At 47.1% G+C, this 15,420-nt stretch overlaps 1 protein-coding gene across 1 annotated transcript; it reads left to right on the plus strand.

Annotated features, from left to right (window-relative positions):
• The first annotated feature begins 376 nt into the window (after positions 1-376).
• Positions 377-4,091, plus strand: LOC123748913 (uncharacterized). The gene is made up of 3 exons (XM_069334279.1): positions 377-384; positions 1,341-1,882; positions 3,160-4,091. The coding sequence occupies exons 1-3, from the start codon at positions 377-379 to the stop codon at positions 4,089-4,091; spliced, it is 1,482 nt and encodes a 493-aa protein (XP_069190380.1).
• Positions 4,092-15,420: the final 11,329 nt, after the last annotated feature.

The following is a 15,420-nucleotide window of genomic DNA, read 5'->3' on the forward strand; positions in this document are numbered from 1 at the left end:
AATAGGGAAAGTTTCCAGAAGTAGCATATATCCTGCTGCCGAACTGGAACGATTGTGCTGGCCTTAATAACCCTTCAGGGGTCGGTAGGTCTTAAGCCCAACACCAATATGCTGTTTCTATAATTATACTACTTATTATACTACTTATAGTACTTATTATACTACTTATAGTACTTATTATACTACTTATAGTACTTATTATACTACTTATAGTACTTATTATACTACTTATAGTACTTATTCAACTACTTGAACAGGACGGTAACGACTATACAGGTCGGCGTTCAATCCCCCGAGACCGTCCACAAGCACCATTCCTTTCCCCGTCCCATCCCAAATCCTTATCCTGACCCCTTCCCAGTGCTATATAGTCGGAATGGCTTGGTGCTTTACCCTGATCATGGATAATGGGCTTTACCTTGAATATCTATAAAATAGAATGAATATTTGTCTACAGTTTGAGGTAAGACGCTAAGGGATAGCCTCACCCAACTTTTCAATGATACGTAAGTGGTAGGGGACTGCCATAGGCAAGTCGAGGTCAGCCCCATTGCCACGTTTTAAAAGGATCGGCTGTTAATGCGACTCCCAGGCGACTACTGTGATGGTTGAAATTGTGGGTTGGTTTACCAGAGAGTTTTGTAAGAAAAAATAATATAAATTGCGTGCTCTGAGAGTAAGAGCAAGGTTGAGAAAGAGGGGGCAGGGGCAAGAGGTTATCTTGAGGCTATCTTGAAATGATTTCGGGGCTTAGCATCCCCGCGGCCAGGTCCTCGACCAGGCCTCCTTTTTGTTACACCCCCCCCCCCTTCCCAGGAAGCAGCCCGTAGCAGCTGACTAACACCCAGGTACCTATTTACTGCTAGGTAACAGGGGCATCAGGGTGAAAGAAACTCTGCCCATTGTTTCTCGCCGGCGCCGGGAATCGAACCCGGGACCACAGGATCACGCGTCCAGCGTGCTGTCCAATCAGCCACCAGCCCCCTGTAGCGCCCAGTTAAAGACCAAACAACAAGGAAAACAACAAGAATCAAAACAAGGTCCACAAAAGTGGGCGAATTGTCTACACAAAAGTACCTTAGCTTTTGTTTGTTTGTTTGTTTGTTTGTTTGTTTGTTTGTTTGATGAAGAGCTTGCAAGACAATAGTTTACATATCCATCCATCCACCCAACTTTTGAACCAGTCGGTATATATATTCTAGACATCGCCTGTTACAGAACCGCGTTCGATTCCCGATGCACCAAGTGGGTGAGCGCCATTCCTTTCCTCCGTCCCTCCCCCCCCCCCTCCTACCATCTATTCCAGGACCTATTCTATCCTACTATCCCGTTCCACACAGCCCTTCCAGGTCCTGTAGTGTTGGATACGATTATCCAACACCGCAGCAGACTCGGGCAGGTAAGAACGGCAACACCGCAGCAGCCTCACGCAGACAACAAGCAGCGGCAACACCGCAGCAGACTCGGGCAGGTGACAACGGCAACACCGCAGCAGCCTCACGCAGACAACAAGCAGCGGCAACACCGCAGCAGACTCGGGGAGGTGACAACGGCAACACCGCAACAGCCTCACGCAGTCAACAAGCAGCGGCAACACCGCAGCAGACTCGGGCAGGTGACAACGGCAACACCGCAGCAGCCTCACGCAGTCAACAAGCAGCGGCAACACCGCAGCAGACTTGGGCAGGTGACAACGGCAACACCGCAGCAGCCTCACGCAGACAACAAGCAGCGGCAACACCGCAGCAGACTCGGGCAGGTGACACAGGCAACACCGCAGCAGCCTCACGCAGACAACAAGCAGCGGCAACACCGCAGCAGACTCGGGCAGGTGACAACGGCAACACCGCAGCAGCCTCACGCAGACTGTGGGAACCGACCTGTGAGATTTATATTAATTTATATGAATTTATATTTACGTTAATTTATATACTTCGATAGCAATTTGTATGATGTTAAGTGGACTGTATTTCTGCAATAATCTCATAATCTCACAAATCGATCCTCTACACATTAGGGGGGGTTTATATTGAATTTATATATATGCAGCCAATCAAACTACAGTATTAGACTACATACATTGAAGAGGTTCCTTATCTTATTGTACAGCAGGCCTTAGTCCACCAGGTATAACCAGGATGTAGACACCAAATTATCCTCTTTGAGGTAGCTTCCATCACCCAGTAACTGGTACACAAAGCATGCTTCCTCGTCTTGACCTGTCAAAAGGGAGCTAGCTGTAAAGCCAGAATCCTAATATATGACAGCTATATCAGAGAAAACACTGTACAAGGAACCATAAAGACCTAGGCTTAATTACCTTTTATTAAGAGACAGTTCGTATTCTAACCAGCTCGCCCTTTATATCTACCTAATATTCATGGCCACAAATAATTAGATAAACGGGTTTCGGCAGAACACTTAACTTGTATTTGTTGACAGCGTGTTGATGATGGTACACCTTTGGCTTCCATAACACTTCGTCCAAGTAAAATTAACAGGAGCCGAATTGCTCCCGTGCCTCTGGTCTAAGTACAATAACAATGGCTGACCACTCCCTCACAACTGACGCTACTGGTCTACATTGTCCAGATGACAGTAAGTGATAGAAGGGTCACATTTACTCTATTTTAATTCTGATAATTAAGTTAATTTATATGAGATGTTTTTATGATGGTAAAGTCCAAAGACTAATGTATTTAAGAATAATTCCCACCATAATAGGTGGTGAATTTATAATAGTATGTGGTAATGATATCCCGTTTTCTATAGACGGAAATTCCACTACAAGTTACATTTTCTATGGGTTAACTTGTTTATACAACACAGCAATATTATCTGTCTGTATGATATTATTAAATGGTGTCGGATTTTCCGACACAGACAACAAACAGCGGCAACACCGCAGTAGACTCGGGCAGGTGACAGCGGCAACACCGCAGTAGACTCGGGCAGGTGACAGCGGCAACACCGCAGTAGACTCGGGCAGGTGACAGCGGCAACACCGCAGCAGACTCGGGCAGGTGACAGCGGCAACACCGCAGTAGACTCGGGCAGGTGACAGCGGCAACACCGCAGTAGACTCGGGCAGGTGACAGCGGCAACACCGCAGTAGACTCGGGCAGGTGACAGCGGCAACACCGCAGTAGACTCGGGCAGGTGACAGCGGCAACACCGCAGCAGCCTCACGCAGTCAACAAACAGCGGCAACACCGCAGCAGACTCACGCAAAGCAACAAACAGCGGCAACACCGCAGCAGACAACAAACAGCGGCAACACCGCAGCAGACTCACGCAAAGCAACAAACAGCGGCAACACCGCAGCAGACAACAAACAGCGGCAACACCGCAGCAGACTCACGCAAAGCAACAAACAGCGGCAACACCGCAGCAGACAACAAACAGCGGCAACACCGCAGCAGACAACAAACAGCGGCAACACCGCAGCAGACAACAAACAGCGGCAACACCGCAGCAGACAACAAACAGCAGCAACACCGCAGCAGACAACAAACAGCGGCAACACCGCAGCAGACAACAAACAGCAGCAACACCGCAGCAGACAACAAACAGCGGCAACACCGCAGCAGACAACAAACAGCGGCAACACCGCAGCAGACTCACGCAAAGCAACAAACAGCGGCAACACCGCAGCAGACAACAAACAGCGGCAACACCGCAGCAGACAACAAACAGCGGCAACACCGCAGCAGACAACAAACAGCGGCAACACCGCAGCAGACAACAAACAGCGGCAACACCGCAGCAGACAACAAACAGCGGCAACACCGCCGCAGACAAACAAACAGCGGCAACACCGCAGCAGACAAACAAACAGCGGCAACACCGCCGCAGACAAACAAACAGCGGCAACACCGCCGCAGACAAACAAACAGCGGCAACACCGCCGCAGACAAACAATCAGCGGCAACACCGCCGCAGACAACAAACAGCGGCAACACCGCCGCAGACAACAAACAGCGGCAACACCGCAGCAGACAACAAACAGCGGCAACACCGCAGCAATACACCATCTCAACACCATCTCAAAAAAATACAATTTTCTTCGCTCCTCTACGTATCCTCCTTAATTTAATTTATTTATTTATTTTTTCCCAGCGTGGACATCATGTTGCTTGATTCAATTTCCATCTGCCTGGAATTATGGAATGATTCCAGTTGCTGCAATGGCGTCTGCAATGACTCCTTGAGGGCCTCCTTGCTAAGCAGTAACGCCAACCTGCCCTAACCCTCAAGATGGCGCTTGTGGGCAGCAGATTTTCACCCTTAGGGCCCAAGGGCAGTAAGGGTCATTGCTGAGACGCGGCTCGAGCTTACGACCTTGGGGTCGTTGGGGTAATTTCATTTCCTCCGTCATATTTCTGGCTCTCATATACACGTCGTTCTTAAGATCAACAGAGTCACTGGCTTGGTCTTTAGACCAAACTGGTCGCTGGGGTGGGACGGCGTACGGGTCGTTATTCGGGGTGTCGTTTCTGCCGGGGGTTCGAAGCCCCTTGTGCGCGTGGAGGCCGGCCAGCGGTTGTTAGACCCGTGTCGTAGCTCGGCCAGATTATCCTAGTTTTATCAAATAATTTCTATTGAAGACGTCATCTCGGCCCCATTTGCTTGATAGAAGGAGCCATTCAGGCAGCGGGTGGGGGTGGAGGGTGGGTTGGGGGTGGAGGGTGGGTTGGGGGTGGAAGGGGTTAGGGTGGAAGGGGTGGAAAGGGTGGAACGGGGGGGGGGGACAGGGGGGGCACTTTTGGAGGCGAGGATGGTGGTAGTTCATGCCATGGTGCGTGTGTGTGGAGGTGGCTGAGTGGACAGAACACTAGATTCTTCCTGGGGGTGGAGGCCTAATCGAGAACCGGACCGCGGGGGACACTAAGCCCCGAAATCATCTCAAGATAACTCAAGAGGGAGAAAACTAACTCAAGATCACACACACCGTCGAACGCGGTGCCATAAACAGTGCTGTACTATAAAGGAAGTACTCTCTAGAGTACCTTCTGAACACCCCCCAGTAGCCGTCAGCCCAAAGGCTTTCTGGCCTAATGCGCACATTTACTGTCTTTACGGTACTCCAGTACAGTAAAGTACATCTCCTTGAAGCTGTACCTGTCCCCTTAGCATGCGCGTTACTACGGTACTTTCTCCTACTCAGGGTACTCACTACCAACCCTTGAGAATAAGAATAATGGTAACTGCTGAAGGCCTATTGGCACCTGTACGAGGCAGCTCCTATTGACACCCACTTGTCGATTTATTTGACTTTTTCGGAAAAAGTACTGACAGTACTTTCACGGAAAATTCATAGAAAAGGAGGCCAGGGGGAGAGGTATGAGGAATCTTGAGATGATTTCGAGGCTTAGTGTCCCCGCGGCCCGGTCCTCGACCAAGCCTCCACCCCCCAGAAAGCAGCCCGTGACAGCTGACTAACTCCCAGGTACCTATTTACTGCTAGGTAACAGGGGCATGAGGGTGAAAGAAACTCTGCCCATTGTGTCTCGCCGGCGCCCGGGATTGAACCCGGGACCACAGGATCACGCGTCCAGTGTTCTATCCGCTCAGCCACCGGCTCTCCAGGCAGGGAGGAATATGAGGGACGACGAGAGGAATAATGAGGTGCTAGAAAATGAGGGGGAAGAGGAATGGCAGGTGGGTGTAAAGAGGAATCAGGGAGAAATGGGAAAATAAAGAAAAGATAAGAAAAAAAATGATTGGAGATAGGATGTAATCGACAAGTTAGTGTCTATCAACCTGGCCATCTAATAGAACGCTTCATCGTTCCGTGCATTCTAACGTATGCACGATGAACAATAAACAGTGACGATGAACAATAAACAGTGACGATGAACAATAAACAGTGACGATGAACAATAAACAGTGACGATGAACAATAAACAGTAAATGAACAATAAACAGTGACGATGAACAATAAACAGTGACGATGAACAATAAACAGTGACGATGAACAATAAACAGTGACGATGAACAATAAACAGTGACGATGAACAATAAACAGTGACGATGAACAATAAACAGTAAATGAACAATAAACAGTGACGATGAACAATAAACAGTGACGATGAACAATAAACAGTAAATGAACAATAAACAGTGACGATGAACAATAAACAGTGACGATGAACAATAAACAGTGACGATGAACAATAAACAGTGACGATGAACAATAAACAGTGACGATGAACAATAAACAGTGACGATGAACAATAAACAGTAAATGAACAATAAACAGTGACGATGAACAATAAACAGTGACGATGAACAATAAACAGTAAATGAACAATAAACAATAAACGGTGACGATAAACAGGCGATGAGTCACAATAACGTGGCTAAAGTAAGTTGACCAGACCACGCACTAGAAGGTGAAGGGACGACGACGTTTCGGTCCGTCCTGGACCATTCTCAAGTCGATTGACTTGAAGAATGGTCCACGACAAACCGAAACGTCGTCGTCCCTTCACCTTCTAGTGCGTGGTCTAGTCAACACTCTTCCCAAAGCCCCAAAAATTGTCGCGCTAGAAAATGGAAGAAACTCTAATATACGACAGTATCAATAACTGTGTTAAAAGTTAATGTGCACTACACCACAATCTTATCACTATCATATGACACAAATATCCTGAAACAGAAGGAAAGCAAATTTGGAAAACATGGCCGGCTATTTGTAAAAATATTATTGTCAGTCGATTATTAACAGATGTTTTTTCAACATGTTGATGACTGACTTATAGCAATTATCGATTTAAACAATTTTCCTAGAATATACATTAAGCTAATTGGCGGATAGTTCGTTGCAAGAAATCTTTCCCCTCGTTGCAAGTGATCTCTTCCCCCTTGTGAAGGGCACAATATTTGGAACTTCCCCACAATTCCAGTACTTAGCTTGATTGCAATGATTCATTGGATATGAAAGTAAAGGGTTCACTTAGCTTATCTTCACAGTCTTTCAGGACCCCGGCAAGACTTCCCGTGATGGCTAAAACACACACACCAGAAGATGATGATGAGACGACGACGTTTCGGTCCATCCTGGTGGACTCTTATCAAGTCCATTGTGATCACAATCGACGTGATAATGGTTCACATTGGACCGAAACGTCTCTTCATCTTCTGGTGTGTGTTTTAGTTATCATATCTTCAGCCACGTTATCGTAACTCATCTTCTGCACTTTCCAGTTTCCACAGACTGCTAACACATGCTTTTATTGTCCTAATTTCCCCAGATCCATTCCCATACCTTAATTATCCAGCAGTTTACACCCAGATTAAACCGCCCTTTCAATAAGATATTCCAAAGAATTTAGCAAAAGTCATTCCTTTCAAACTTAGAAAAATTACCCCCTCCCCCCTCCCCACCCACCCAAGGATTCATATCATACTTCCCATAGAAGTGTTGCAAGTTATAAATTATGGAGAGAACATTTGAGTTGCAATGTTATAGTTGATTATTGACTTAAAATGTCTTCATTTCCAACTGACCTTCTTGGAGAAAGGTCTCATATGATCGGGATCAGTGCTTTGCTTGTAACTAAATCAATTTATATAACTAAATCAATGCTTGTAACTAAATCAATGCTTGTAACTAAGTCAATTCATGTAACTAAATCAATTCATGTAACTAAATCAATTCATGTAACTAAATCAATTCATGTAACTAAATCAATTCATGTAACTAAATCAATTCATGTAACTAAATCAATTCATGTAACTAAATCAATTCATGTAACTAAATCAATTTATATAACTAAATCCATTCATGTAACTAAATCAATTCATGTAACTAAATCAATTCATGTAACTAAATCAATTTATATAACTAAATCCATTCATGTAACTAAATCAATTCATGTAACTAAATCAATTCATGTAACTAAATCAATTTATATAACTAAATCCATTCATGTAACTAAATCAATGTATATAACTAAATCAATGCTTGTAACTAACTCAATGCTTGTAACTAAATCAATGATTGTAACTAAATCAATGATTGTAACTAACTCAATGCTTGTAACTAAATCAATGCTTGTAACTAACTCAATGCTTGTAACTAAATCAATGATTGTAAATAAATCAATGATTGTAACTAACTCAATGCTTGTAACTAAATCAATGCTTGTAACTAACTCAATGCTTGTAACTAAATCAATGATTGTAACTAAATCAATGATTGTAACTAACTCAATGATTGTAACTAAATCAATGATTGTAACTAACTCAATGCTTGTAACTAAATCAATGCTTGTAACTAACTCAATGCTTGTAACTAAATCAATGTAAATAACTAAATCAATGCATTACCAGACATGATATCACTCATGTCATTAACAATACACCCCCCAATTCCCGCTCCAGAGTAACAAAGCTGTTTGTACTCTACTTTAGCACAGCAAAAAGTCCCTGTGAAACACACCTCGTCTGTGTATCACCTTAAAGAGCAACGCAGCTTCATCAACTCACATTCTCAAGAATTCGAAGGACGTGTTTCAGATGTTCCAGCCTCTGATGACCCGAGGGAAGCCCTAGCGTCCCCTTGGGGCTACTTAGCTCCCCTTAGGAAGGGGGTACGTGACGCCACGTGCCTCGTGGTCTTGAGGGGAGACACGTGCAAAGGGGGAAGTGGAAGCAACGGGAGAGGGGAGGGCCTACGGCCGAGGGGAAAGTCTATATACCGTTCAGAGTAAAGGAGGAAAACTGTACTTGCCTACGTCCATTCTTTGATGTGTTTTTCACGAAGCAGTTACGCAAGCACTTACGAAATACCAAATTCACGAAGCAGTTACGCGAGCACTTACGAACCACCAAATTCACGAAGCAGTTACGCGAGCACTTACGAACCTGGGGCTAGATTAATGAAGAAGTTACGCAAGCACTTATGAACTTGGGGCTAGATTCACGAAGCAGTTACGCAAGCACTTACGAAATACCAAATTCACGAAGCAGTTACGCAAGCACTTATGAACCTGGGGCCCAGATACACGAAGAAGTTACGCAAGCACTTACGAACCTGGGGCCCAGATTCACGAAGCAGTTACACAAGCACTTACGAATCTGTGGCCAGATTTACGAAGCAGTTACGCAAGCACTTACGAACCTGGGGCCAGATTCACGAAGCAGTTACGCAAGCACTTACGAACCTGGGGCCAGATTCACGAAGCAGTTACACGAGCACTTACGAACCTGGGGCCCAGATTCACGAAGCAGTTACGCAAGCACTTACGAACCTGGGGCCAGATTCACGAAGCAGTTACGCAAGCACTTATGAACCTGGGGCCAGATTCATGAAGCAGTTACGCAAGCATTTACGAACCACCAAATTCACGAAGCAGTTACGCAAGCACTTATGAACCTGGGGCCAGATTCATGAAGCAGTTACGCAAGCACTTATGAACCTGGGGCCAGATTCACGAAGAAGTTACGCAAGCACTTACGAACCTGGGGCCCAAATTCACGAAGCAGTTACACAAGAACTTACGAATCTGTGGCCAGATTTACGAAGCAGTTACGCAAGCACTTACGAACCTGGGGCCAGATTCATGAAGCAGCTACGCATGCACTTACAAACCTGGGGCCCAGATTCACGAAGCAGTTACGCAAGCACTTATGAACCTGGGGCCAGATTCATGAAGCAGTTGCGCAAGCACTTATGAACCTGGGGCCAGATTCACAAAGCAGTTACGCAAGCACTTACGAACCTGGGGCCAGATTCACGAAGCAGTTACGCAAGCATTTACGAACCACCAAATTCACGATGCAGTTACGCAAGCACTTATGAACCTGGGGCCAGATTCATGAAGCAGTTACGCAAGCACTTATGAACCTGGGGCCAGATTCATGAAGCAGTTACGCAAGCACTTACGAACCTGGGGCCAGATTCACGAAGCAGTTACGCAAGCACTTACGAACCTGGGGCCAGATTCACGAAGCAGTTACGCAAGCACTTACGAACCAGGCGCCAGATTCACGAAGCAGTTACGCAAGCACTTACGAACCTGGGGCTAGATTCACGAAGCAGTTACGCGAGTACTTACGAACCAGGGGCTAGATTCACGAAGCAGTTACACAAGCACTTGCGAACCTGGGGGCCAGATTCACGAAGCAGTTACGCCAGCACTTACGAACCTGGGGCCAGATTCACGAAGCAGTTACGCCAGCACTTACGAACCAGGGGCCAGATTCACGAAGCAGTTACGCAAGCACTTACGAACCTGGGGCCAGATTCATGAAGCAGCTACGCATACACTTACAAACCTGGGGCCTAGATTCACGAAGCAGTTACGCAAACACTTACGAACCTGGGGCCAGATTCACGAAACAGTTACGCAAGCATTTACGAACCACCAAATTCACGATGCAGTTACGCAAGCACTTATGAACCTGGGGCCAGATTCATGAAGCAGTTACGCAAGCACTTACGAACCTGGGGCCCGATTCACGAAGCAGTTACGCAAGCACTTACGAACCTGGGGCCAGATTCACGAAGCAGTTACGCAAGCTCTTACGAACCTGGGGCTAGATTCACGAAGCAGTTACGCGAGTACTTACGAACCAGGGGCTAGATTCACGAAGCAGTTACACAAGCACTTACGAACCTGGGGCCAGATGCACGAAGCAGTTACGCAAGCACTTACGAACCTGGGGCCAGACTCACGAAGCAGTTACGCAAGCACTTACGAACCTGGGGCTAGATTCACGAAGCAGTTACGCGAGTACTTACGAACCAGGGGCTAGATTCACGAAGCAGTTACACAAGCACTTGCGAACCAGGGTGCCAGATTCACGAAGCAGTTACGCCAGCACTTACGAACCTGGGGCCAGATTCACGAAGCAGTTACGCGAGCACTTACGAACCAGGGGCTAGATTCACGAAGCAGTTACGCAAGCACTTACGAATCTGGGGCTAGATTCACGAAGCAGTTACACAAGCACTTACGAACCTGGGGCCAGATGCACGAAGCAGTTACGCAAGCACTTACGAATCTGGTGCCAGATTCACGAAGCAGGTACGCAAGTTGCCCTACCATTGAACAAATCCAACGGGAGCCGTGGTGAGGGTTCGAACCTATGGGTGGAGTGTTTCCAGACACACGCACTAGTCGACAGCACCATTAAGTGGTCCAATGTGATTTATCTGTGTATTCCCATCCATGTCTAACCCGCCCGGGAATCGAGAACGAAGCCCACTCTGCTACGAACTCTTACACTGAAGAGTGTGTGTTCTTGACACGTTTCTTAAGTTATCCTCCGTGTCTTAAGTTCGCCTCCGTGTCTTAAGTTCGCCCCCGTGTCTTAAGTTCGCCCCTGTGTCTTAAGTTCGCCTCCGTGTCTTAAGTTCGCCCCCGTGTCTTAAGTTCGCCTCTGTATCTTAAGTTCGCCTCCGTGTCTTAAGTTCGCCTCCGGTGTCTTAAGTTCTCCCCCGGTGTCTTAAGTTCGCCCGCGGTGTCTTAAGTTCGCCCCCGTGTCTTAAGTTCGCCCCCATGTCTTAAGTTCGCCTCCGTGTCTTAAGTTCGCCCTCGTGTCTTAAGTTCGCCTCTGTATCTTAAGTTCGCCTCCGTGTCTTAAGTTCGCCTCCGGTGTCTTAAGTTCTCCCCCGGTGTCTTAAGTTCGCCCCCGTGTCTTAAGTTCGTCTAAGTGTCTTAAGTTCGCCTACGTGTCTTAAGTTCGCCCCCGTGTCTTAAGTTCGCCCCCCGTGTCTTAAGTTCACCCCCCCCCCTTGTCTTAAGTTCGCCCCCCGTGTCTTAAGTTCACCCCCCCCCCGTGTCTTAAGTTCGCCTACGTGTCTTAAGTTCGTATCCGTGTCTTAAGTTCTACTGCTTGTTGTTGCTCATCCTCAACGCAGCCACTCTGCTAACGCTCTCAATTTATCTTAATGTTTCGTAAATTGTTACTACATCTTTCCCTGCTTCTTCATCCTCCGCGGTGGTGGTGAGGCATGTGTGTGTGTGTGTGTGTGTGTGTGTGTGTGTGTGTGTGTGTGTGTGTGTGTGTGTGTGTGTGTGTGTGTGTGTGTGTGTGTGTGTGTGTGTGTGTGTGTGTGTGTGTGTGTGTGTGTGTGTGTACTCACCTAATTGTACTCACCTAATTGTGCTTGCGGGGGTTGAGCTCTGGCTCTTTGGTCCCGCCTCTCAACCGTCAATCAACTGGTGTACAGATTCCTGAGCCTATTGGGCTCTATCATATCTACATTTGAAACTGTGAATGGAGTCAGCCTCCACCACATCACTTCCTAATGCATTCCATTTGCTAACTACTCTGACACTGAAAAAGTTCTTTCTAACGTCTCTGTGGCTCATTTGGGTACTCAGCTTCCACCTGTGTCCCCTTGTTCGCGTCCCACCAGTGTTGAAAAGTTCGTCCTTGTTTACCCGGTCGATTCCCCTGAGGATTTTGTAGGTTGTGATCATGTCCCCCCTTACTCTTCTGTCTTCCAGTGTCGTGAGGTGCATTTCCCGCAGCCTTTCCTCATAACTCATGCCTCTTAGTTCTGGGACTAGTCTAGTAGCATACCTTTGGACTTTTTCCAGCTTCGTCTTGTGCTTGACAAGGTACGGGCTCCATGCTGGGGCCGCATACTCCAGGATTGGTCTTACATATGTGGTGTACAAGATTCTGAATGATTCCTTACACAGGTTCCTGAACGCCGTTCTGATGTTAGCCAGCCTCGCATATGCCGCAGACGTTATTCTCTTTATGTGGGCTTCAGGAGACAGGTTTGGTGTGATATCAACTCCTAGATCTTTCTCTCTGTCTGTTTCATTAAGTACTTCATCTCCTATTCTGTATCCTGTGCCTGGCCTCCTGTTTCCACTGCCTAGTTTCATTACTTTGCATTTACTCGGGTTGAACTTCAACAGCCATTTGTTGGACCATTCACTCAGTCTATCCAGGTCATCTTGTAGCCTCCTACTATCATCCTCTGTTTCAATCCTCCTCATAATTTTTGCATCGTCGGCAAACATTGAGAGGAACGAATCTATACCCTCTGGGAGATCATTTACATATACCAGAAACAGTATAGGTCCGAGGACTGACCCCTGCGGGACTCCACTTGTGACGTCTCGCCAATCTGAGACTTCACCCCTCACACAGACTCGTTGTCTCCTGTTGCTTAGGTATTCCTCTATCCACCGGAGTACCTTCCCTCTCACTCCAGCCTGCATCTCCAACTTTCGCACTAGCCTCTTGTGTGGCACTGTATCAAAGGCTTTCTGACAATCCAAAAATATGCAGTCTGCCCACCCTTCTCTTTCTTGCCTTATTTTTGTTGCCTGGTCGTAGAATTCAAGTAACCCTGTGAGGCAGGACCTGCCATCCCTGAACCCATGTTGATGCTGTGTTACAAAGTTCCTTCGCTCCAGATGCTCCACTAGTTTTTTTCGCACAATCTTCTCCATCAGCTTGCATGGTATGCAGGTTAGGGACACTGGCCTGTAGTTCAGTGCCTCCTGTCTATCCCCTTTCTTGTATATCGGGACTACGTTAGCTGCTTTCCAAATATCTGGCAGTTCCCCTGTTGCCAGTGATTTGTTATACACTATGGAGAGTGGTAGGCTCAGTTCTCTTGCTCCTTCCTTTAGAACCCAAGGGGAGATTCCATCTGGGCCTATAGCCTTCGTCACGTCCAACTCTAGTAAACACTTCCTTACTTCCCCACTGGTAATCTCAAACTCTTCCAGTGGTTCCTGGTTAGCTATTCCCTCACTTACCTCTGGAATTTCTCCTTGTTCTAAGGTGAAGACCTCCTGGAATTTCTTATTCAATTCCTCACACACTTCCTTGTCATTTGTAGTGAATCCTTCCGCCCCTATCCTTAATCTCATAACCTGTTCCTTTACTGTTGTTTTTCTCCTAATGTGGCTATGCAACAATTTAGGCTGAGTCTTTGCCTTGCTTGCGATGTCATTTTCGTATTGTCTTTCTGCCTCTCTTCTCATCCTGACATATTCATTCCTGGCATTCTGGTATCTTTCTCTGCTCTCCAGTGTCCTGTTATTCCTATAGTTTCTCCATGCCCTTTTACTTTGCTGCTTAGCTAGCCTACATCTTTGATTAAACCATGGGTTTCTCATCTTCATTTCTCTGTTTTCCTTTTGGACTGGGACAAACTTGTTTGCTGCGTCCTTGCACTTCTGCGTGATGTAATCCATCATATCTTGGGCCGTCTTTCCCCTGAGCTCTGTTTCCCATGCTATATCTGTTAGGAATTTTCTTATCCCCTCATAGTTTCCCTTTCGGTATGCTAACCTTTTGGTTTCGGTATCCCTCCTCGAGTTCAATAACCCTTCTTCAATCAAGTACTCAAACACCAGTACACTGTGGTCGCTCATTCCTACTGGGTCCTCAAAACCGATTTCTCTTATGTCGGAGTCGTTCAGAGTGAAGACTAGGTCGAGTCTCGCTGGTTCGTCATTGCCTCTCATCCTTGTGGGTTCTCCGACATGCTGCGTTAAAAAGTTGCTTGTCACCACCTCCAATAGTTTGGCTCTCCACGTATCCTCGCCTCCATGCGGTTCCTTGTTCTCCCAGTCAATCTTTCCGTGATTGAAGTCGCCCATGATGAGCAGGTGGGATCTATTTCTACAGGCAGCAGAGGCTGCCCTCTCAATTATAGTGTTAACTGCCTTGTTGTTGTTTTCATACTCTTGACTGGGTCTCCTGTCATTTGGTGGAGGGTTGTATATTACTGCTACTACTATTCTTGGTCCTCCCATTGTTATGGTGCCTGCTATGTAGTCTCTGAACTCCTCACAGCCCGGGATGGCCATCTCCTTAAAACTCCATTCCCTTCTCATGAGTAGGGCCACTCCGCCTCCTCCTCTACCTTCCCTCTCTTTCCTTATTACTGTATACTCCTGGGGAAACACGGCATTCGTTATGATTCCAGAGAGTTTTGTTTCAGTGAGTCCGATTACATCTGGGTTAACTTCTTGTGCTCTTTCCCTTAGTTCACTTGTCTTGCTTGTGATCCCATCTATGTTTGAGTACATCACCCTGAAACTGACTCTCTTCTGCTTCTTTTCTGGGGGGGACCTTTGGGATCTGGGGTGAGTGGGAGCTGGGGGGACCTGGCACGGGGGGATTGGTGGAGGAGGGAGGGCTTGGGGTGGTGGGGGAGAGGGGGAGGGTACAGGGGGTGGATAAGAGGGGGAGGGTACAGGGGGTGGATAAGAGGGGGAGGGTACAGGGGGTGGATAAGAGGGGGAGGGTACAGGGGGTGGGTAAGAGAGGGAGGGTTGGGGAAGCATGGGGGGAGGAGAGGCTGTGGGGGATAGGGGAGATGGGGGGGCTTGGGGGGAGAGAAAAGGGTGGAGGGCTTGGGGGGCGTGGGGGAAAAGGGAGGGCTGAGGTGGGTGAGGAAGAGGGGAGGGTTTAGGGGAGTGGGGGAGA

This window comes from Procambarus clarkii, chromosome 31 (genome assembly GCF_040958095.1).
Source record: "Procambarus clarkii isolate CNS0578487 chromosome 31, FALCON_Pclarkii_2.0, whole genome shotgun sequence".
Taxonomy (NCBI): Eukaryota; Metazoa; Arthropoda; class Malacostraca; order Decapoda; family Cambaridae; genus Procambarus; species Procambarus clarkii.